General features: G+C 41.5%; 2 protein-coding genes across 6 annotated transcripts in view; one reads left to right on the top strand and one right to left on the bottom strand.

Moving 5' to 3' along the window:
- Nucleotides 1-17,377, bottom strand: part of ralgapa1 (Ral GTPase activating protein catalytic subunit alpha 1) — a 69,795-nt gene extending 52,418 nt beyond the window's left edge. For 2 of the 5 annotated variants that reach the window (XM_038729909.1, XM_038729911.1), the window contains exons 1-18: nt 16,917-17,377; nt 12,839-12,949; nt 12,664-12,713; nt 12,015-12,072; nt 11,447-11,490; nt 10,872-11,049; nt 10,571-10,686; nt 9,948-10,086; nt 9,628-9,836; nt 8,776-9,099; nt 8,148-8,327; nt 7,955-8,026; nt 7,646-7,794; nt 7,387-7,510; nt 6,961-7,107; nt 6,405-6,495; nt 5,826-5,990; nt 1,011-2,840 (exon numbers count right to left, since the gene is read on the bottom strand). In XM_038729909.1, coding sequence (XP_038585837.1) covers nt 1,011-2,840; nt 5,826-5,990; nt 6,405-6,495; nt 6,961-7,107; nt 7,387-7,510; nt 7,646-7,794; nt 7,955-8,026; nt 8,148-8,327; nt 8,776-9,099; nt 9,628-9,836; nt 9,948-10,086; nt 10,571-10,686; nt 10,872-11,049; nt 11,447-11,490; nt 12,015-12,072; nt 12,664-12,713; nt 12,839-12,949; nt 16,917-17,022 — 4,093 coding nt within the window. In that variant the 5' untranslated portion in view covers nt 17,023-17,377. The remainder of the gene's footprint in view (nt 1-1,010; nt 2,841-5,825; nt 5,991-6,404; nt 6,496-6,960; nt 7,108-7,386; nt 7,511-7,645; nt 7,795-7,954; nt 8,027-8,147; nt 8,328-8,775; nt 9,100-9,627; nt 9,837-9,947; nt 10,087-10,570; nt 10,687-10,871; nt 11,050-11,446; nt 11,491-12,014; nt 12,073-12,663; nt 12,714-12,838; nt 12,950-16,916) is intronic. The other 3 variants (XM_038729912.1, XM_038729910.1, XM_038729913.1) reach the window with 3 other exon arrangements.
- Nucleotides 17,378-17,653: 276 nt separating this feature from the next.
- brms1la (BRMS1 like transcriptional repressor a) lies at nt 17,654-23,726 on the top strand. The gene is made up of 9 exons (XM_038729918.1): nt 17,654-17,811; nt 19,249-19,407; nt 19,710-19,800; nt 19,926-20,053; nt 20,145-20,224; nt 21,003-21,099; nt 21,271-21,360; nt 21,450-21,514; nt 21,629-23,726. Exons 2-9 carry the CDS (start codon nt 19,269-19,271, stop codon nt 21,725-21,727), a joined length of 789 nt encoding a protein of 262 aa, XP_038585846.1. The 5' UTR covers nt 17,654-17,811; nt 19,249-19,268; the 3' UTR covers nt 21,728-23,726.
- Nucleotides 23,727-24,609: the final 883 nt, after the last annotated feature.

Genomic DNA, 24,609 nt, shown 5'->3' with positions numbered 1-24,609 from the left:
AGTTGGGTCAAGTTGGCAACACACCTGAATAAAGTAAGAAATGTGGCAGTGCAGCATCATTTCAGAAAACAGAAAACCATTTCAACCCAGTTCAGCAGCCCAAGAATTAGAATGAATAGAAAAAGGGTATTTGTTCTGCTAAGTAGAATGTGCACGTTACTAATCATCATGTTTGATGTTATCTTGTGGCGGTGTACACGGCAAATAACCATTCGAAATTGTTGGTATAAAAGTGCATACCTTTTCTTATCCATTCAAATTCTATGTTTGGCTGTTCTAACATAAGGTCTCATGCTGCATTCTAGTGGCCTGTGAATGAACTACAGCAATTTAACACTACATGTAAATGTATCAGCCAGTGCTTTATAAACTCAACTTCCATATCTAAACATTTAAATCTACATAACAAAGCTCTGATGGAAGCCACAAACATTTGGTAGCTTTCTGTGCGGCATTATGTATAGCCACGTCGGTTTTCTTTTGATGTTTTGTAAAGGTTTCTGTGGACTGTTGTTTCCTCCTGAGCATCTGAAGAGGAGCCGGAGTCCGGGGAGGAGGTGAAGGAGGCACGAGGAGGCCGCATGCAACATCAAGGAGAGGGAGGAGAAGGTGGAGAAGAGGGGAAAGAGGTTAAGATCCCAAAGCCCTTGGAAGAAAAGAGGACAGGTGGAGGAGGGAGGGAGCGTCCGAGGTAGAGGAACAGGTGGGAAGGTGTGGGAAGGTATGGGTAGAAGGGGTGGGGTGGGGGAGGGTCCTTGACAGGAGGCAGGCTGGAGGAGGGGCTACGTTCAAGAGAAAACACATCTACAGGGAGTTTGAATTTCAGTCCAGCAGCAAGATGATGAGTGTCAGCCAAAAAAATATCATTCCATCATAACAAACCAGTTAAAAACAGCCAAAAAGGAAAAGAGAGTTGTTGGTGTTTGTGTGTTGGTGAGAATTTGTCTTTCCAAAGTTGCTGTTGTATCTGTTGTGTCCTTTGTGAGCGCTTCGTTCGTTGCAATCCTCACCTGGCGTAGTCGTCTTTCGTCCAAAGTAGCCCAGGACATGGGAGTAGAGGTCTCTTAGTGATGCGTCACCCATGGAAGCCCGGGCCTGCCGCTGTGGCGACGAGCCTTGGGATGAACCCTGACCCCGGGGCCGGGGCTTTGAGGACAGAGCGTGGACCACAGTCTTATAGACGCCACCAAGGAGAGCCCCCTGGTGTCGTGAGGCAGTGCTGCCTGGCTCCTGGGAGCGTGATCGGGAGGCTCGAGATCGCAAGGCAGAACGCCCCAAACGGCCACGCACCCCTGACGACACGCCAGAGAAACCTGAACTGCTTGATAACACCTCTGAGTGACCTTCAGTGCCCAGGCTGGATCCCACACAGGATCCGGGATGTTGCTTGTCCTTGTCCCCTCCAGAACAAGCCCTGTTTTCCAGGTCTCCGTCAATCGCTGTGTTCCCTGGCCCGCTGATAACCGTAAAAGTCCCAGAGGATAATTTCTCATGTGCCCCTGCTCTATGGCTAACTCCAGCCACAGAGCCCAACTTACCTGCACCCCCTGCTCCTAGCTTCGACCCAGCTCCGGCCCCAGGCCTCTCCCCAGCTGAGTGGCTGTGAGTGTGGAAGTGACTGAGGCGGCGAAGCCTGGCTTTCCAATGGGCTTCTTTACTCTCAAGAGGGTTGTGAAACTGGACTGATTCAGTTGAGGGCCGAAAGCTGACATGAACCCCCCCAGAATGCCTTTTGGTGATGCTACGGTACATCTTGGCCTTAGTTGGGTCTGATGTTTGATTTGATTCAGTGCTAGATTCTACTGTGATAGTGTCTTGTCTAATTAATCTGGACCTCTCTTTTGCTGCTGCTTCTTTATCATCCTGTTTCTCATCTCCTATTTCCCCCCACATGTCACATTTCCCTTCCCATTCAGCTGCACTTCCAGTATTTCCTCCTCCCTTTTTCTCCCCCGTGTGTCTCTCTAAGCTAGCACTACCCTTAGCATTGGGTGATGGCCACTGACACTGCAGCTCCAGGCACTCATAGATGCTTCGCTGTTCTGCCTCATTCTCCTCTGTTGAATCCACACTGCTATGTCTCACAGATTTACTTACCTGTCTGTCCTCTCTCACCACCTGTCTCGCCTGTCCTGCCTGTCCTGTGTATTCCATTTGTGTTCTAGCTACCCCTGTTTGCACAGGTACAGGTGACGCTGCAACATTGTTTACTAGTACGTGACCAGGACTATCGCTCTCTCTGGTCTCCTCCTTCCTCTCACCTCCTTTGAGTATGAGGTAGTCCCTAATAGAGGAAAACAAATCATCCTCCTCTTCCCCAGCCCCCATTTCACCCTCCACTATATTGATTTCCTTTTCAGACGAACAGGTGAAGGCAGAATCCCAGTCGCTTACCCAATCAGAACCAGAACCCTGGCTGCGAGAGCCAATCTGGTGCCAGAACTGGTCATAAACACTACCCTCATCCTCTGTAGACAAGGAAACACCACCATTGGAGAAGGAAAAAGGGGTGGGAGAGGGGGGGGAGAAAGGGTGTGAGAGTGGTTGAGCTGCGTGGCTGCTGGCTACGAGTAAGGAAGAAGTTGTGGAGTGGTGGTGGGGATTCGGGAATGAAGTGGGATCCCTCTGGGGGTCTTCACCTTTGACCCGCTCTGCGATGAAAGGCTCCATGATGTCAGAGGCACTGCTGCTCCTTGCCAGGGAGGAAGGGGCCGGGGGATCGAGGTCACACGCCCCTCCCTGGAAGACTTCAGAACAGGAGGTGGGAGGGGCCTCGTCGCTCTGGGAGGAGTGGCGCAACCTGGTGAGGGATGTCAGCGTGATTGGCGGATCCTCGAGGTCTGGAAATTGGGGGAAGATAAAAATAAGGTTAGTGGTGGGCTACACACACACACACACACACACACACACACACACACACACACACACACACACACACACACACACACACACACACACACACACACACACACCTAAATGAACAAATACCCAAAAACATTCTTATAAAATAAATCTAAAAAATAAAATACACACCGAGCAATCTTCTACTACTACTACCACCACCACCTTAAATTTATAGAACACCTTTCATGAAACCTAAGGACACTTGCCAGAACTGACTATACATACATACACTCTACGGTCCTTGAACAAGTCACCACATCACGGTCATTAGCTGACCTAACCTAGTGAGATCAAAGCAAACTGGTTTCATATCAGACATCATCTAGTTAATTATCAGACTGGGATATGGATCTTTTTAAAATGAAATGTGATTTAGTGGCATCTAGCAATTGCAGACTGCAATCAACTGAATACCGCCTCACCTGCCGGTAAACACTGTTTACCAAGAATACACGCTTATGACCAAACACAAAACTAAAAACTAGCCCCTCTTTCAATGACTGCTGTAAAACATTCACATCTAGAGATCATTCAAAAGTGAGGTCATTCTGATAGATAACTGATTTGTGGTTACATAATGAGTAACACCAATCCTTTGAAAAGACAGTTTATGCTAAGCTGGCAAAGTCATACCACAAAGAGCATGGACTCACTCCTGTAAGAAACCCAAATCTATTATAGTTAGTAGTTTCCTCGTATGTAGGGACATTTTTCATGTCCGTTTGGCAGTTTTCAATTTGACCGCATGTCAAATTGTAAATACATTTTCATAGAGCTGTAATCATCTATAAGAGACGACCACAAAACACATATCAAAAGTAAACCCTCAAGTTAAAAAAGTAAACCAATATATCTAAGTAAAATCACTTGAGCAGAGGATATGACAAAGAAAACAAGGGGAGGAGTTGATTAAACGGCATCAAATGAAACACCACACAACATCAATGATTGGGAGGTTTACGAGAAAGGCATATAAACAAAAGCGGAAATAAATGAAGAAGTTGAAGAAATGACAGACGAACATGCACGTGTGCAAGCAGACAGCTGAGTAAAAGCTGCACGTTAACAGGTAGAGAAACAAGCAAGCAGACAGTAAAATAGGTAGGTCAAGTTTCATGCAGACATGTAAACAACAACAGCAGAGATACATAAGCTGTCACCATCTACCTGTAAAACAATTCTAATTTACATCAAATAGTAAAGTATAAAACACATGTCATTCGTTGGTATCGGCTTAGCAATATTTCATTCTCTCACCGAGTTAAAACCATGACAATAATAATTATATTGGGAGGCTGTGGCGGACATACATTATAGACAGCTTAGAGACAATGTGCCAACGTGAAAAAGGAACTCAACTCGTCACAAAACTTTCTGTATTTTCAAAATGCCAGAAATTACTTTTAAGTGAGCGATACCTAATGCTTTGATCATCCATTTGTCACATGCACAATCTCGAGCAATGCCGATCAGATTATTGCATCAGAAGAATAGCGCATTTATGATGTTCAAGCATTTCTCAAAATCAGACTGATCGTCACAGTTAGATGCCAAAAAGGGAAGGGCTGTATGATTTCGGATGGATCACATGCAAACTGTTGCTTCAACGACATAATAAATATACAGAACAATTGATAAACAGACAAGACGACAGGCATAAAAAGTTTCAGTTGCTGACAGATGTACAGACAAGTAAAGTTTCCAGACAGGCAGGCAGTGCAAAGAGTGAATACCTGCCAGCTGGTCGGCAAGGGGGGGTAGTAAAGGGTGGTGGTGGTGGTGGAGGAGTACAGGAAGAGGCGGAGCCAGAGCAGGAGCACTCTTAGCACTGCGGATAAAGGCTGAGGACAGCAGAGAGTCCCCTGTAGAACAGCTACGCAGGGCTGAAGAAGTGGGAAGAACAGATAGAAGAGAGACAGAATAAGAGGGGGAAAGTGTGAGACAGAAAAAGGAAAGCAAAGAAGGCAGCAAGAAGGGAAAAGAGGGTATTGTTGAAGTGACAAGTAAGGTGAAGAGGCAAGTGGAAGATAGGTATGGGTGTGAGGGTGGAAAAGTGAATGGAATGAAAACAATGACATGTCAAAAGTAAGACCAGAACATATAAAGATAGTAGATGGGAGAGAGAGAAAAGGTAAAAATGAAGCAAAGAAGTAAAAAAAAATAAAGTTAAAAGTGTTAAAAGTGAAAGAATGAAAGAAAATAAGTAAAATAAATACATTATTTTTATGGTAGAGATGAAGCACAGAAAGACAGATGGGATGACAGTGGAGTGCAGACAAGGGAACGGACGTAGGGGGGAAAGAGTCAGGGTGAAGGAGGAGTGAGACAGGGTTAACTCTGGAGGAAAGAGACTGAGAGGCTGGTGGCAGCTTGGCACACTGTATAGCTCAAATACCGCCTCTGAAGACCATGATACTCAGTAGCGCTACCTTCTTTTGGCCAGATAAGTCATGGTCAGCATGTGTAAACTCATTTCTAACAGGAAAAGCATGCACATTTTAACACTTCAAGTTGAATGGTCTTAGTCTGACTTGTTTTTAATCATAAGTTGTCATCATCTTGCTGAAGGGTGTGGTGTTATGACAAGGTCTTTCACACCAGTGGCCACAGTTGAAGACTTTGCATAAACAAGACTCTACTGAGGAGGAGGACAGTAAGCAGACACCACAACATCCTGTCAGGCAGACAGGCAGGACAGGAAATGAGGAGGAGATGTCAAGTCAAATAAAACTCACTTGAGAAGAAAGAGACGCTCTCTAATGTGGCTGAGGAAAGACACCAGTTTTTTCCAGTTGTGTTTCTCTTCCAATACTCACATGCCAGTTTAAAATGAATACACAGAACAATGTCTGGGAGTCAGTGCTGCCATCTGGCTTTTAAATTTCACGCGCACAAGAGATCGTAAGAGGAGCGATACTGACCTACAGTCTTCTGGCGAACAATACTCCTGGCCTTTTCAATGCCTGGTGAGCCAGCGGTGGTGGCGCTTCGCTGCCTCATGGCTGCCACCTGGCCTGGTTGGTCTCTGCTCCAGCCTTTAGAGAAGGAACGATCCACAATCTGTCGCTGGCCCTCCGAACCAATGCCTGGTGTGGATGGACGGAGTGGGACATGCACATTTAATGGTATTTATTTCAGGATATATGGTACCTCTATGAGTAACTATGCACTAATATTATGTGTAAAGAAAAGGTCTAGTGTACAGAATGTCTCTCTTATTTCATATTTTGGCTATATTTCAATATATTTACATTGTGTAAATTTTGTAATTGTTCAACATGCATTTATATTATAGGAATTACAGAAAGGCTGGGATGTCTTTCTTGTATTTTTAACTTTTAGCACACGGATTATGTTGTGTAGTAATTATATTCAATAGCTGCAGCTGACTCAGGATTACATGATGTTACATGAACGGCTGTCTGTATTTCAGATCTGCTGGTAGGAAGTCCTGCCTGTTTTTATATAAGGGCTATAAGAGTCTCTCGAGACTGACCAACCTTTTCCTTTATGTTTCTTCTGTTTTTGTTCACTGAGTTTGTCCAGAGGCAGCTCATTCAGATCAACACTGTACAGGTTCCTGGCCAACACCTAAGACACAATGACAAGATTTAAAACTTTCATGTTGACGTTGCTATACTGGTTGTGATGTTAAACTAGTGCTTAAGGTGAGAGACACATTTTTCATTTGCTGAGGGAGAATGGAAATAAGCGTATAATGGGTCTTGATGTAATCTGGTCACATTAACTGCAGAACACGTGAGAAACAGAACAAAAGTGAACACAGGAGCAAAATGAACAGGCATGGAAATCTATTTCATAGATTCTCTGCTTCTCTGACGACCATTCTTGATCTGCAGATGCCATAGTCAGTAACTGAATTAAAAACTCAGGTGACTTGTTAACAGCAAAATGTTAATTTCTCAATCAGGGCACTACAAGCTGAAATAAGATAACGTGTATTAAAACAATGAATGAATTAAATGCATTCATATCCAAACGCAGTGTGCAAATGACGCTTGGAGGATAAAAAGATTAAAATAACTATACCAGTACCTTGGTGAGGGTCTCCATGGTAAGCGACCACTCTGTGACCAGTTCATCCCAGCAAGTAAGAGAGGAGAGGACGGAGAGAAGGTCGTCCCACAGTTCTCTGCTGATGTAGACATTTAAGTTCCCCTTTATCCAGGCTACTATAAGCGTCTGTCCAGACAGCGGGGAATGAAATGATAGAATGTATTATTAGAAAATACTCAAAACTAAATATGAGTCAGCTGGTCATACCTGGGCACTATCCATTACGGTGTTCAGAATATAATAAAGTCATACCTTTGTGCAAGCAGGGCTGGCTTTTAAGTGTGTTTCTGAATAACATAACTGTCTCTTTCTAGCACACACAAAACACTCTGTAATGTGTGAAACTGTCTGTTTGCTACAAATGAAAAAATATCTGGCCAGTTTGATATAGTGTCAATAATTTACCTGAAAGATAGGTCCAGCCAATCTGCCTGACAGTGTGTTGTTCTTCTTGCCCTGGGGCATGATGGATGGAGGTCTTTTCATCACTGACTCGGTCACCCTGAGCAGAACCAGTAAGACTTGCTCCCTACAAACAAATTAAAAAGCAAGAAAATGTGACAGAACCATTAAAGACTTCATTATACTGAAATGAATCGAGATGGCGTTTCATACTTATTTTATACAAAGTATCTGGTGTCTTCTCTCTCTTTTTTTTTTTTACCATGTTTTCTGGTCCATGGTCTCATGCATGACAAGGCTGCGGTAGATGTTCAGGACTCGCTTGCACATGTCAACATGCTCCTCTAAAAGGATCTTGATGTCGTTGGCTGGCTCCAACAGGAAAACGTTGGAGGAGTGTGTGATAAACACCTGAAAATGAGACAAGCAGATGGGATGTAAAATGGGTCCACAAACTATTTCTTAAGGATGATTCTATGAGGTAAAGTAAGAACACGAACACAACACTGTAACAATGACACATTTTTGTAAATGTATGAAATACACAGACAGATGTGTGTGTGTGCCATACCTGCAGGGTAGTCTGAACACCAGCATGAACGCTGTACTCCAGCAATTCACTGTCAATCACTTTGTTCATTCCCTGAAGAAAAGGGGAAAAAAACACTCACAGAATTAAATCACATTATAAAGCTCTGTTCACATGGCCTGCCTTTATTTTCAGCATTTAATGATTATATTCCAGATTTCAAGTAATTCCTCACCTCATCGTCTTTGTCTCCGAGCTGAGAGCCTGAATCCAGGCTGCTGGCTGTGGCTATGGGGTAGGGGCCCTCCTCTGGCTCCTTCATAAACACTGGCCTGTCCTCCATGGAGATCCACTCCTGGTAAACACGGACCACTTTACGCATCGCTGCAGCTTCGCACATGGGAAGGAGAAACGCCTGTATTGGTAGAGACAGATATAAATATTAACAGGTAATATTACACAACATATACTTTAAAACAATCCTCCAAAGAAAGACAGCTGTAAAAGACCAAGTGACTTGTGCATAGACAGTGTGTGAACAAAAAATACTTCCATAAATCCACTCCAAATGCAGATGTGACTTACATTAAAGCGCCAATCAAATGTTTGACACATAAGTCAGTTACATTTACATTTATTCATTTAGCTTTTATCCAAAGCGACTTACAATTGCTATACATGTCAGAGGTCGCACGCCTCTGGAGCAACGAGGGGTTAAGTGTCTTGCTCAGGGACACAATGGTGGATGTCTCACATTGGGAATCGAACCCGGGTCTCCCACACCAAAGGCAAGCATCTTATCTATGCACCATCACCACCCCACACAGTTAAATGACCCCCCCCCTCGACTAATTCTCATTCACCTGTCTAAAGATCTCAGTGATAAAGTTGACGTTGGTTCTGGAGCAGGTCAGCACTCTTCTCACCACCTCCATGTCCGTCAGCTGCTCTTCATCCATGGAGCAGAGTGAGGAGGAGCTGGGCTCCCTCTCAGTCAAAGTGGATGTGTTGGAGTGGCTTTGTTCAGGCTCACCCCCAGCTCCCGGACCCATAGATATCCCCATGCTGCCTCCGCCTGATCCAGATGAGCACCCGCTACCTTCCAGGTGGCTGTCAGACCGAATCCCACCTCCGCTGCTGTCATCTGAGCTGCCTGCAGAGCGAGCTGCCAGTCCGGCTGCTGCTCGCTGTGGAGACATTTTGTCATCCATTTCATTTATGCACTTATGTGTATCTGGTGTTATGGAAATTGTTTGTATTATTAAATGTCCTTTTCGAATAATATCACATCAATATTTTACATCCGCTACATCCACACCTGAAGTCTAGTGGGCTTTTGTCAGGATAAACCCTCTGAACGACAAGAAGCAATGCCTTGTTAAAAATCCACATATTACCAGAGCTCCAACAACAAGTTGATTAATAGATTAGCTGATTTATCAAAAAAAAAAAAAGATCAATAATGTCATTATTTCCTGTTTTCCTTTGTCACTTTAAAACCTCAATGTTTAAAGTTATTGTTGGATGTACAAAACAAGACATCTGTAGACGTCATACTCGATTCTGTGAACTGATATTTTATTAAAAACAACAACAACCAATTTATCAATCGAGAAAATAATAGATAATGTAAATGATGTAAGTAGATGGAACTTTCCAGGGGCTTGAACCAGACTTGGCGCAGACTGTCTATTGCAAAAATATGGATTTGTTACCTGTATGTTCTTGGGGACATTCTCTCCCTCTGTTCCTGGGATGTGTGTTTGTGTGCTCGTTCGTGGCTCGAGCCAGAAAGAAACCAGCCAGCGGATGAAGATGACTCGGGCCTGAAGGAAGCTCTCCTTGGTGCAGTACAGCGTTTCACCGCCGTCTTGCTCCCTGCGCACCACGCTGTAGTACGGCTTAGGACGCATCGGAGGCACGTCTGCAGGGAAAGAGGAAAATCTTTATTTTTATATTTAGTCTGGGGTTCAAATAAGACAACATTACAGTTCAGTGTGTTTCCAGTAGCTATTAAAGATCGAACGTAACTGACCCAGTATTGGGTTGTAGAGGTTGGTTTCCATGGCGAAGTTGGGAAAGATGTGAGGAAGGTAAAACTTCCTGAAGTGACCAAAGAGGAAGCTGAAACCACGTTCATGGTTCTCTTTACAGCGCCACTCAAGTGACTTAGCCTAGAGAGAGAGAGAGAGAGAGAGAGAGAGAGAGAGAGAGAGAGAGAGAGAGAGAGAGAGAGAGAGAGAGAGAGAGAGAGAGAGAGAGAGAGAGAGAGAGAGAGAGAGAGAGAGAGAGAGAGAAGAGAGAGAGAGACACTTGTGTTAGAGCATTACACACACAAAACAGGGCCAGGCGGTGAAGAGCACCATTGTTTTAGGGCAGAATGTTATCAATGTGTGTCTGATAGCAGCAAGAAGAGGAAATAAAAGAACAAAGACAGTATGTGTCAATAAGGGATGACATTTGTATTTGAACACATTAATGATACCAGTAAGGAGTTAGATAAATACTTCATCTACCATCACGTTTCTTTATATGATAATGTAAGCAAATGACAGACCTGTTTTCTCCCTGTTTAGCATTAGTGGCATTAGTAAGGCATCATGTGCAAAAGTGTAATTATGTAGTGTTAGCTGTGTTAGTAAGAAATGATGATAATACCTGGTTTACCATGTATTTGAGTAAAGCTTCTAAAAAGTAAGCAGTGAGGTCTTCCTGGTTCTTGTCACCAGACTGGGGGGGAACCAATGGAGTGATCTCTTCTGGGGTAACCTGAGCTGCAAGGGGGGGGCATGGAGATTTAATGTTTATATTACAATGAATACCGCAAAAGATGCTGTCATTTCTTTAATCTACACTATCTCTTGAGGAAAAAATGTACGGGGTTCCAAATCGCATCCAATATATTATACCTTGTCAGATGCCCATTTATCAATCTACAATGTGAGTGTGTTCTACTAACTCTCTGTTAAACTCAGCGGCGTGTTGATCAGGGTGTCCAGGGTGCGTGGGGTCCCATGGCAGAGTGGAGCTGGGAAGCCAGGAATCAAACAGGCAAACATGCAGAGCTGCTCACGCTCTGCATTACTCTGTAACGCCTGCATCCACAGCAAGAACAAGCGCACACCTTCACGACGGATCTACAGTGTAGATGAGAGAAGGAGAGATCAGCACTAAAGAGAAACCTAAATTAGTGCATATTACTAGTTTTTTGAATAATCTAATTTGTGAATTGCTGTTAGTAAATATTCCTTAATGCAGCACGATACAAAACTGGAAACGCTCTGTAAAATGTTGTATAAATTCCAATAGAGACTCACTATGATTTTAGTCACAATCTCATTTTTTTTCCAGTAATGATACTAATATTATCAATATCAAAACATAAAAAATGATTGCAATCAGAATGTAATGATGCTGAGATGCAAAACGACATGTATACTGCTTAAGTGAACACTTTTCATATAATCTACAGAGAAAAAGAAAAGACGAGGCTGTAATTATCCCATTAGAGTTAGCAGCAAATCAAAGCAGTACCTTCAGAGAGTTCCCAGTGTGCAACAGCTTCTTTAGGATCAGCCCTGAGAGAGAAAGACATGTCAGCCCGGTCAACTACAGTGTGCTGTTAATTTAACTTATGGTTAGACAGCTCTGATAACATTAAAAGTTGATTTTACATACTTTTGACTTGGTGAAAAATAAAATGACTTGCCAAATTGTAGTATAGACATTTTAAGGTATATAAAATGCATCTGTGAAATATATACTGATTTTTATAACCTTGTAACTTGATACTTATTTCCACATTTTTTTCCCTTTTAAAAGGATCCAAATCGAGCATCTAAGGTGGTGTACCTTAAAGGAAATTTGTGATATTGAGCTATATAAATAAAATGTATGCCGTGCATTCTTCTCTTTGCAGTTTGCAGTGGTTGGTGTCTAACATTACTGAAATACTGAATCTATCATGTACAGGTAAGAGGCAGCACTGGTTAAACCGGATTCAACAACACCTAGTTTGCTGCGACGATCTGATCTGCTGCACTCATGTATAAGATCAACTGTAACATGTGTGTCAGGAAAGGGGCTGACGGTGGTTTTGTACCGATGCTGTGGAACTGCCACCGGCTCTGGATTCTCTCTGGCAAGAGCTGGAGGATTTTCTGGCGAGAAAAAGAAGAAGATGTTATGTGAGAGTTTTGTATATTTGGCCTTTCAACTACAGATGGACGAGGTTTATTAACTTATATAACAACAACAATTAATGGTTAAGGTTTCACTGGTTGTTCACCGGATTAAAACAATTTAATGCTATGAGAGTACATTAAAGAAAGGAGGATTTAAGTAATCAATCATTGTTCTTGTCCAACCCTGAAGTTAACTAATGCACATCAGGGAAAACCTGTATTAAGTACTCACTGGTCTTGTGCTTTGCCCAGCATTGTTTGGAATTTAATGTGTGTGGAGGGCCAAATGGAGGTCACTAACACACACACACACTATACTATCTTATCCTGGCTACTCTCAGCACCACCACCCTGTTCTGAGTGTTGCTAAATGTCAGTGGTGTTAGTCAGTACCACATCATCAGCTGGCATTGACCTCAGACTAAGACCACCGACAGAAAGTTAGAGGAATCACGAACACTTCAGTGATTTTAGTTTCGCATAATGTCAGATGTTGCATTGAGCATTCAGAGAGTTTCAGTCTCTAAATTTCCATTTTAATTACAATCTGCAACAATATTTTATTACCTCAAAGATGAAGAGGATTGAGTCCAGCTCCTCCCTCTGAGACTTGTGACCTGAAACACAAACACACTTGCTTGCTATACAGCAATGATCCCCGAAAGTATTTTTACCCTGTGAATGCTGACCAGAGCTCATCTTAATTGTTTGGATCTTGACTTTGACAGTAAGTAAAACTTACCTTTTTGCTTGAGGCTGACCTCAATGGTGACAAAGTTCTCAAAGAAGACATAGTAGATATGGGAGTAGTTCAGGTCGAAGAACTGTTTCAGCTCTGAAGGCTCTGCGTTTTCTGCAAAATGAGAAGGCAAATAATTAACACAAACTCAGAAGAAGGAAAACAAGGTTAACTAAAAAACTGTCCACAAGTGTGTCCTTGATTCCTCCAGAAATACAAACTTTGTCAGTGCTGAAAACAGCTTTCAACTGGTTACATGACCATCCTCATTTTCATTCCTCACATCATTCATTTATACGTCCCTTACCAACCCTCCATCACACATACGAAACATCAAATGTACTTCTCAACTTGAGCGCCAACCGTATTCAGTCAAGAGAAAAACAGAAAAATAAAATAAAGCAACAATAACAGCAGAGGAGAGGGAGGTAAAATGCTGTAGACTTAGAGGGCTTTCACACCTGCCTCATTTAGTTCAGTTGAATCGCACTAGAGTTCGTTTTCCCCCTTGGTACGGTTCGTTTGGGCTGGTGTGAATGCAGCAATTGCACTTGGGTGCGCACCAGAAGCGGACCAAACAAGCATAACGGGAGAGGTGGTCTCGGTATGCTTTCCAACGAACTCTGGTGCAGTTTGTTTGTGATGTGAAAACAAACAAACCAATCACAGGATTTTGTTCTATTTTATGATGGAATAGATTTGATCTAAGCATTATTTTCAAAGCTAAACCACTGATAAAATCAATCTGCTGACCACAAAATGTGTTCATCTTATAATTGATCTGTATGCCATGCTATGTTTATGAAAATCATTTGGTAACGTATAATTGTAAGTGCAGGTATTTTCCCTGATTAATATGTTAAAATCTGTTCAAAAAAGGAGGACAAGTAGCACTCCGGTCATCCTGTCAGTTCAAGTCCATAAAACATTTGTGACAGCGATACAACAGTATACTATAGGCGAATAAGCTCCAAATTATTACTGTTGTCCTGTTTTAACGTTAATGATAATAGGATATGCGGTCGACCTGTGGTCTAACATTACCAATCATGCTTATAATAAATTATTACTTCGTGAGCTCTTTGCAATACAGATCAGAAGCATTAAATTGCTGCATAAAACTTCTGTCAGTCACAAGAATTTGATTTCCCCACGTGGGTCCTGATGATGCAGGATGACGATCGTCAAAGATGTCCATCAATCAACAAGCTAGGAAGTCTGTGTGTGAACATGAACCGGACTAGAACTAAAATGCAACAGTGTATAATTTTTTTCCACTTGGTCCGGACCAAATGACCCAAACTACAGGTGTGAAAGCACCCTAAAAAGTCGAAACACATCCATAAGGGCTGCAACTTATGATTATATTCATTATCGATTAATCAATTCGTTGTTTGGTTTATAAAATGTCAGGAAATGGTGAAGAATTTTGATCTGTGTTTCCCAAAACCCAAGATGACATCATCACATGTCCTGCTTTGTCCACAACATAAAGATATTTAGTTTACTGTAAAGAGGAGTAAAAAAAAAAAAAGAAACAGAAAATATTCACACATATCAGAGAATTTGGAAATTTTCTTAGAAAAACGTCACAGATCCGATTATTAAAATAGTTAGCTATTAATTTAATAGTTGACAACTAATCGACTAATCACTGGCGCTCTAAATGACAACCTGTTGTGAAGAAAACACAATTCTGCCTTTTCATCACAGGAAGTATATTTAAGCCATGTAACCTCACCGCAGCATATGAGTTCTCTAAATAAGCAGTAGAAAAGAAAACAGCCCAGTCTGGGTCCCAGCTACAGTTTCAGATGTACTGCTCTAAAGGATGTGCTCTGGACTGAATCTCTGCCTTAACGCCACCAGCTGTCATTAGGAAGGAGACACACCGACTCACACACGGAGATAAAACATACAGCACATACTGAGAATACAACCACCACTAATAGTTCAGGGTCAGAACTGAAAGAAAACACACAAGCATGTGGGACATTATGCACTGACACACACACACACACACACACACACACACACACACAATCAGAAGAGCCTCTGGTGATAGTCTCTGGGTTTGTTTATATGAAGTCTGACAGCTGAACTCCCACACACACACACTTGCAAACACACACGCACACTCGCAAACACACACACTCCATGTTCTATGCCATAGTGGCCCTTGTAAGGTCTTAGTGGCATAACGGAGTGTTTTTTTACATTTTCCTCTGGGGGTGGACATCTTTAACACAGCTTTTTTTACTAGCATTAAAGTAGAATTTAAATATAGCAATTTATCACTCTTTCCATTGCAACAGGCCTTTAGATGTCCATGATGACCAGAGTTACATTTACCTTACTGTTCTACGTCAGTCAACAAGTGTGAACCAGTAATCTATCAAATGAGCTGCTTTACTCTGAGGTTTCCACAATGGTCTGGTTTCTGTTCTTACCCAGATGACAAATATACACACCTTGCCATTAAAACAGAATTTTCCGATAACCTTACTTGAATGAGTGCATTTGCAAACTTGTAAGTTCCTCAAGGGATCATCATGGCAGGAACAAACAAAGTGTGACCTCTAATACTGGAAGGAAATTCTGACCTTGTAATGTGATATGGAGGTATTTGCTCTCGTCATTAGATGGATTTAGCTAAATAGCTTGTAAAAACAATACTATCTTACTTAGACAATGGCTACACTATTACCCTCCACATAAATGTAGTCAAGGTTTAGTTATTATCCAAACAGCTATTTGTTTTTGGTCTGGCATTAACAACAGGGCTGGCGAGTTACTTGATAACCTGATTGCATCAAACGCATTGAAAGTGATGAAATACCTTTCTGTTGAATCATTATTTGAGATCAAGTATGAATTGCAAAACTCTCTCACTCCCAGGGGAGGGTCTTGTTTGAGGATAAAGAAAACTGGCCAATTAAAATCACTTTTCACAAGAACAACGGCGAAGTGAAAAACATCAGTGAGGTATATTATTGTTGCCTGCTTGGTCTGGCACCACGATCATTAAAAATGTGTGGTTAGCTATCCAGCTGTCTGAGCATTCCTCCCCAAACAATGTGACTTCAAGTGTGTTTGTGTGCCTGTGATCGTTATCAAGGTCTTGTGTTCCCCATAGGAGGGGCACACCCCTTCTCTCACTGTCCCGCACACACACACACACACACACACACACACACCCCAGTAGCTCTTACAATAGAAACAGGAAGTTGGGTTTCTGTATACAGACAGAGAGGAAATACTCGGCTGTTTCCCTCTCCTGTCAGTGTGTGCTTATGTGGGTGTGTACATGTGTGAGAGAAAGTGTGTATCAGTGAAAGATGTACACAGGCACTCACAAATCCATCACTTATTCATGCCATCCTCCCTTTCTCCCACACATTCAAAGCAATGCATTTGGTGTTGTGTCGTAACACATCTTAAAAAAATACCACTCAGCAATTCTCACACACCAGGTCCTTTTCCAGCACTCAGACACACCCCTGGATAAATCAAACCTGCCTGACTAACAGCTTGTAGCATCACTGTGCCAAAAAACTACGCAGTCAGCTTCATACACACATGTTCTCACACGTAGTAAAAACACGCACCCGATTCACCTCTATGCAGAGACCTCAAATTTAATTTTAAAAATCCTATAATGTAATGGAAGTGCCACTTACACAATGTGTAAAGCACGTCTTCGAACTCTGTTCTAACTCGACAGTCTCAGTGACAGTGAGTATACGTCTTTCACATAAGCCTGTACACACATAAGGTCACTACTGCCCATCATAGTCATTCTCGGGGGGAAAGAAATAAAGCAATAACTTTAAAGATGAACGGATGTGGCAAAATTATGAGTGATCAACTGCTTTGCAATGGGCTGCCGAATTGATGTTAGATACTAAAAAATCTGAAATTGTCTCAAGGTTTGTTGTGAAAAGGTTGTATCCCTATTTACACACAACACAACTATGACTTTCATGATTTCTGAGACTAGTTTGGTGTGGCATTCCCTGTATGCACAGACTGGCACGTAGAAGCTAACGTGTTAGCTGCTTAATAATGATTTTTAACTTACCTATGACTATTCTGAGATGTTTCAGCCTCGTCAACACGTCCTTCTTTGGGTCCAACACTTTCTGTGTTGATTTTTTAACGTCCCCATGAGGCTTTTTGGAGAACATTCCTGGGGCAGGAGACACAAGAATGCGATGGTAGACAGCAAGGAGGAGCTAGCTGTGTAGCCACTTAAATAGCCTCAGCCAGCGTTAATCTTCAAACTATAAGAAAATCCGTGGCTCCTCGATCATTTATTAACGCTGCACTGCGAAATAGCTGCCCTCCACAACAGCGCGGATTATACCGAGGGGTAAATTTAGTCGGAGAAAGCGCATTCTGTTTAAACTACAGCAGATTTGTAAAACATAGCGGGGCAAAGCATCCATCCATCGCACCCCGTTTCCACAACAGTCTGCAGCCTGAAGGCTAAATTAGCTGGTTAGCTAGCTCCGCTGAAAACATCATGGCGGAGGAGGGAGGAGGAAAAACAAAATAATGGATACCAGAGATATTCAACGCCAAAATAGTTCAACAATAACTAAACTTTGGTTAAGGCTGAACTTTATCATATACGAATGTTGAAGACGGCAATATCCATAGAAACAATTTCACAAGCGTTAAAGTTTTAAATGCCATTCAGCAATTCTGTTCGAACTCTCAGCCTCAAGCGACAGTGCTGAACCCTGGGTAACGTAGTTTACGGCTGACTATTGGCTCTTCAGTGACGTGAATGTTAGCCATACAGAAAACTACAGTTCCCTATAGAAATAAGAGCGCCGTATTGACATTTGTTTTTAGCTTAGCTGGGATACACGAGTGAAATTGTAACCGAGGGAAAAATAAGTTTTGGCTTCTTATCTCTGAACGTTGCTTTTACCTTAATCATTCTCCCAAACACTCTGCACCCCCCTCATGTGAGTTATGATTTAGTTTTAAGCTTCCTTGGTAATGTATTTCTGTAACAACTCGTGCTAATCTTGCTTGCTACCAAACTACACTGGTTTGCTAACATGCTAACGTTATGCTAACTTGATGTGTTTGTTAATGTTTATGTCGTCTTGTAATGTTATAGATAAAAGACACACACCTACATCTGCTAGTCAGTTAAATTAATTTGCATGACTAAGTTTTCAGAACTAATAACAAGCTATCTAAAAAAGCCATATAGCAATGGGCGTTCATTCTTGTTGTCAGAGATATTCATTGACGTTACAGTGTTTCCCGCATTTCAAAAATACTTTTTTTTTTCAATTTGATCTACCATTAAAAATATCTATACGTGACAAGAATGTATAAAACATCGGTCATTATCATTATAATTTCGGTGGCTACCCTACAGCACTAACGTTAATAACTTACCTGCATTTGGTAAATAACAATGGGAGTATTAAACACTAACATAAATTAAAAAACTTACAGGTAGAAATGTCTAACGAATCAACTACTCATCAAGTGATGTCATTACTTTGAACTGCCAAGTCATTTTAGTTGCCCATATGACGTGACTGCATCAATAGTTGTGACCATTAAGTAATTTGCCCTTAATGTTCAGACGTGTTTAACCATCTTTTTAATTTCAAGTGTAAAGGAGAAATTGTGAAGATGTGTGAAGGAGAGATTCAGAAGATCTTTTCTTCCTGCAGCCCTGAGACTTTATAATCAGCACTGATAAGCATTAAACAGAAACCCCAACTCAGAGACTGAGTGAAAATCAATGCACAATGTCACTTTGCATGTTTAATATTGGAATTTGTTTTTATTTGTTTTTATCTGTTTTAAGTGTCAAGGAAAAGCACGCCAACATGCATATAGTCACTTGCGCTGTTTCATATTTGGTAATTTGTTTTGTAGGTGTAAAAAAATAGTTTTTTAATTTTAGTATTATATAATTTATTTAGAATTTTGATATTGTTAGTATTATGTTAATGTCACTTATCACTTTATTTTATTCCATGCTATCCACTTTCTGCTGTAATGTTGAAATTTGTCACCTGTGAGACAAATAAAGGCTGATCTAATCTTATCTAATCTAATCTAAAGTGACTTTTAAATTTATACACACTCAGTGGTTATAATTATGCATGATGCAGACGGGAAAACATCATTGATAATAACTATGCACTGCATTTTGGACTTAAGACTTTCTCATGTACATGCGAAACTTCTAAAGCTCCCCAGTAGATGTAAAGTGTGGGTATGTTTTGAAATCTTTTAGCTTTTTAATATCTACAGGAGTTAAACTAAACAAATGGAATCAAATAATATGTTAAAAGTGTAAAGCTGTATCTGTTGCAGGTAAAACTGCCAAAGGAACCTGACATTTTCTTTATATCTAACATTCACTTCATTAGTCTGAAGTCGACTCGCTGCCATGCCAGTGCACCGTGACCGGGAGAAGAAGGAGTGCACAGTAGAGGAGATGGAGGTGGAGGAGCACGAACAAGAGGCGTCCAGCTCAGAGGAGGAGGATTCTGACACCTCCTCTGTCTCGGAGGATGGAGACAGCTCTGGTGAGAAATGCTGAAACAGCTAAAATTGAGCACAACATTCTCCTTCAAACTTTGTTTCAGTAAATGATTCTGAGAGAAAGTAGTTGCTGTCAAATGTTTGACTGGACATTCCTAACCAATGAATTGGTCCATCCTTGTGAGACTGTCCATTTGTAAATCTTTCATGGCTGGCAGACAAATAACCTAGCAGAAAAATTTGTCAGCCAGGTTTTGCTTCCATATCAGCTCCTAAACAGCTGCTATTCAAATTTAAATTCATAATACATTGAGTTTTTTTTGTGCGTGTTTTGATCGTGTTCCAGAAATGGACGAGGAGGACTGTGAGCGGAGGAGGATGGAGTGTCTGGATGAAATGTCCAATCTGGAGAAACAGTTCACGGATCTCAAAGACCAGTAAGACTGAACTAGATATTTGTCAAGTTTACCTTCTGACTTTGACACCTAAACACATAAAATGTTAAAAAAGTCACTCATAGGAATTAGCTACGGCCGTAGTTACACCTGTGTTTTTTGTGCAGGCTGTATCACGAGCGTCTCAGTCAGGTGAACAGCAAGCTGGCAGAGGTGGATGCTGGCCGGGCTGCAGAATATCTGGAGCCTCTGGCGGTACTGCTAGAGAACATGCAAGTCCGAACCAAGGTGGCAGGTAACTTCACCACACAGACATAAAGTCTTACACACTCATTATCATTTCCTTATTCACACTGTTATTGTGTGTCTCCCTTTGTCTTTGCCAGGAATTTACAGAGAGCTGTGTCTGGAATCTGTGAAGAACAAGTATGAGTGTGAGACCCAAGCAGCATGCCAGCACTGGGAGGTCAGACACACACACGCCCATTTATACTTCTATACTTGTGAGGACTCATTGATATAATGCATTCTTTAACCCTAGCCTTAACCATCACAACTAAATTAACTAACCCCAACACAAGCCCTTCTTTTGATAAGATGTTTTATCATTAGAGGAGTTTTATATTGCTTTTTGATTCATCCTCATTCTGTCCTCTAACTTAACCTAAAGCTAATTCTAACCTTAAACTTGTGAAAGGGTTGACCCTGATCACAGCCTGGAGGGGAGACCACATGATAATAAACTGAGCATGAGAGGCTGGGATCATTGTTTTATTCCCCCACCCCTAAAGCCTTTCTGGCACATTATTTAAAGATTATTTTAATAAGATGTTTTATCATTAGGAGTTTTTTATATAGATTTTCTTTTTGCCTTGGCACCACAAACTACATCCTTGGGATGTAGTCCAACACTTGCTTAACATAAACCTTATTAATCTAACCTTAAAACCAAGTCCTAACCTTCAAACTGCCCTTTGAAGGTCCAGCCCAAAGTGAGGACTGGCTGAAATGTCCTCACTCTCAAGGTCTAAAACGTAAATTGGGCCTTGCAAAGATAAACGTACCCATACACACACACACACACGCACTTAAATTACCGTCTGTCTTACTAAGGTGTATTGCTGAGGTGATACATTTTCTTTTAAGTCCTGCAGCATTTGATCTGTGCTTTTGGCGGCAGTGTACGTACATATTTGGATGCATGCTTGTGTGTTAGATCTATGCTTTTGTGTGTGTGGTTGCAGAGTGAGAAGCTGCTGCTGTTTGATACAGTACAGAGTGAATTGGAGGAGAAAATTAGAAGACTGGAGGAAGACAGACACAGCATAGATATTACATCAGGTAATGCACGCAGAACACAGTCGTTGCATGATGTTAGGTTATGCACGTGGCACCAAATAGAACACATTTTAACTGCGGTAATAAGAGCACTCTACACGCTTTAAGCCCAATGTGTTATATTCAGTGCAAACCATTTTGATCTGTCTTTCTCTCTCTCCGTCTCTCGATCAGAGCTGTGGAATGATGAGTTGTCAGGAAGGAAGAAGAGGAGAGATGCGTTAAGTCCAGATAAGAAGAGGAAACGACCTTCTGTGGTGTCCGATATCCTTCTACTGTTAATACCTCTGCTACTGTTCACATTGATACTACTATTTCTACGTATACTGCTTCTTCTCCTTAACCACGCTCACGTCCATATATTGTTTACATGCTGCCTGACTTGGACATCCTGGAGGACTGGACAGCTATCAGAAAGGTGTGCAAAAGTGTCTTGTGTCTTTGTCCCGTGGTGGCAATGGCATTAATGTGTGTGCAGGCATCTTTTAAGAACCTGGTGTGTGTGTGTGTGTGTGTGTGTTTTGTCTTCCAGGCCGTGGCTACACTGGGACCCCATAGAGGGAAGGCTGACTCGGACAGCCCCGTGTTTCCATTCAGACCCGACAGAAACAGACCCATTCTCAACTGCTGAGGAGCGCACACACACACACATTCCCAAACACACGCATATAATGACGCGTCAGGAAATGCACTCAAACACACGAGGACCTCAAGTACATGCAAACATAACACTGTATATCACATACACACGGTAGCATTCACTTCTGCAGGCATGAAAATGCACACAGCTGAACACTTCTCTGAATCTTCCCACAATCCACTACAGTCCTTGGCTAACAGCGGCACCGGTCAGTAAGCTTCCTCTTGGGCCAACAGGCATGCGCAGTAAAGGACTCACAGTTTTGAATCCCTGTAAAGGACAAACAGGTATAGAAGCATTATTTTTACTGACGTTAGTCACCAGTACCTCTGTTCAGAATTGGGCTATTATTTTTTACTTTTTTTTTTGTCTGTATCCATCTCATCCTCATTGGATAGTAAAGAGAGGGTTTCCTGATTAACAGACAATTATAAGCAAATAAAGGGTCTCATTCCAAAATGACATACCATATAAACCATTAAGGAAAAATGTTATACCCAGAGCTCAGCTTATATGGCTGATGTCTGTCATTTCAGTTTTTCAAAGTTTGACCCCTGAGCGTTAGACCACAACTGTTTTGACCTGATTTGACCATTTTTGTACAACCTAGTTCACACCCAAAGTAAACTGCCGCCTACAGTTGGTGAAGCTTTATCTGAAATGGAGACCTCTGAGTCACATGGAGAGTTATTGCAATAGTCTGCAGCACTGTTGTTCAAGAGCCTTTGCAAACATTTTATATTGAGTTTAATTTGGCAAGACTGGCCCTTTTAGAAGGCTCTCCTTCTTGGAGCATTCAAATCTTTACTTGCTCAGTGACATGGTCAGGGAGAAGGTTTTGTTACACGTGCTCCACATCATGTGTGATTGTAAACATGGAGGTTTTTAATCTTAAACCTAGAGGGTTATGGACAATGCGTCCAGTGACATATGGGAAATACTTTTTTATGAACCTGGTCAGTCTTGCCATGACATTTTTAATTAATGTACTTTTAAAAAAATGTGGATCCGTTTAAATGTCTTTTGAGACTGATATTAACTTTTTGTTACAGTGTTTTGAAGCGTTTGATGGTTTGTACAGTTTTTTTTGGTGGTTTCACAAAGTATTCACAACTCTAGTCTTCCACAGTGCCTACATTTGAATTCCTGTAAAGTTTCTTTGTCATGTTTTGTAAGAGCTGCAGTTTGGTTGCTGTGACTGTGGTTGAGACAAACTCAGTGATAGCCGTAATTTAAATGCATGATAAGGAAAAAGATCTTTCAAGGTTGCGTGTGCAGTGTTGACATAGCTGGTTATTTTCATGTGGATCATCAGGTAAAGTGAATTTACTCCCCTCTTTATTCATCGCTACGTCACTGCAATTGCAAACCAGTATCAGTAATGCAATGAGTCATGGTAACCACACACACAACAAATGATTTTAGAATAACTGAGTGCCAAATATAATGCAAACAGCATATGAAACGTTAAAATGCCATGGGATCCCTTTAAAGTTGTAGTTCAACAGGTGCATTCTCTTCTTACCCATCTACCTCTTCTCTCTGTCGCCCACTCTACAGTTAAATCCACATTCTGCATTTTTACTCATGAACATGAAAATGCTTTTATCTTCATGAGCTCCCCAAAAAGAGATGATGTTGTTGTTTCAGTGTTTTACTGGTATTTATGGCTGAGCAGATTTGTTAGGATAATATGATGATGACTACAGTAATTGTACAGACAGGGAAAGACTCAAACCATGTCCTTCAAATCCCACCTCGCCATCGACACAACCCACTGTTTATAAAGGATGATAGACACGGCCATTTAGTAATATTGATTTTATAAACTGAAGTGTTTAATGATTAAGGGGGTGTGGATGTTCAATATTCATTCATATCATCAGTTGGTTTTTTTGACAGTTTGTTTAATACTGTGTCGGGTACATTTGTGTCTTTCTTGGTGATAATGTTGGGTGGGTTTTACAATTAAAAGTTGTTTTGTAAGTACTTTGTGGCGTCTCTGTTAAGTGTTTTCTTTTAGCAGAGAAGCCACTGATAGGTAAACGCATCAAGGGTTTACATTACAGTGAAAGTGCTGCCAGACCGAGGGGAGCCTCCGTTACGTCACCCTGGCTCTTTTGCAAGCAATACCTCACTTATAAGGACGAAATGTTTACAGAGTGCTTTACAGGATCTAAACACAACACATACAAAGGAAGTAGTGGCTGACGCAGGAACTAATAGAGAGGCCACACCTGCCTAGATCGGAGATGACTTAACCAGAATATTTATATTCTCTTAATAAAATGACTATTGATCACACTTAATAGCATTTCTTCCCTGACCACCAGGTGCTTGGAGAGTGTATAAAATGATGTACTGGCACAATGCTTATCATCCCACTAGTGCACTCAGGGCTGTAGGACGCTCTGGCTGCCTTTTCTACTCCCTGTAGTAAAACTGAGGAAAGAGGAGACCTCATCCTCAAAAAATGAATAATCACTTAATCTTTGAACACACTGCTTAATACAATTGAAAAATCAATCTGAGTTCGGTCTCAGGTAAATCCTATAAGCAGGATTTGTCAGCCTGGCCAAAACCGCAGTGATCTCAATGGATAGTCTGGTTTGAAAAAACATTTCAAGTGACAAGTTTTATTTGTTAACATTACACAGCCACAAAATATTGCTTCAGTTTAACAGCTTGCTCTTAATATTTCCAACACGGTAGAGTGACTGTGGCAACTTCCACATGCCGTGACGTCATACGCTCTATATAATGAACATGAGCCCAGGTGTGTCTCATTTAACTAACCGAGCCTAACACAAGTGGCTATTATAAGCTACTATTTTGAAACCAGTGGCAAATGTAAATCATTGCAACACGACCAA

This window comes from Micropterus salmoides, unplaced genomic scaffold (genome assembly GCF_014851395.1).
Source record: "Micropterus salmoides isolate LMB-PRFRI ecotype aquatic unplaced genomic scaffold, ASM1485139v1 Ms_hic_scaffold_19, whole genome shotgun sequence".
Lineage (NCBI taxonomy): Eukaryota > Metazoa > Chordata > Actinopteri > Centrarchiformes > Centrarchidae > Micropterus > Micropterus salmoides.
Note: the sequence above shows the minus strand (reverse complement) of the source record. Positions and strands in the feature narration are given on the sequence as shown.

Coding starts and splice junctions, on each gene's coding strand:
- brms1la (XM_038729918.1), top strand. CDS start 19,269: ATGCCAGTGCACCGTGACCGGGAGAAGAAGGAGTGCACAGTAGAGGAG. Junction 20,054..20,144: donor AGTCCGAACCAAGGTGGCAG/GTAACTTCACCA, acceptor TGTCTTTGCCAG/GAATTTACAGAGAGCTGTGT. Junction 21,100..21,270: donor CAGCATAGATATTACATCAG/GTAATGCACGCA, acceptor TCTCTCGATCAG/AGCTGTGGAATGATGAGTTG.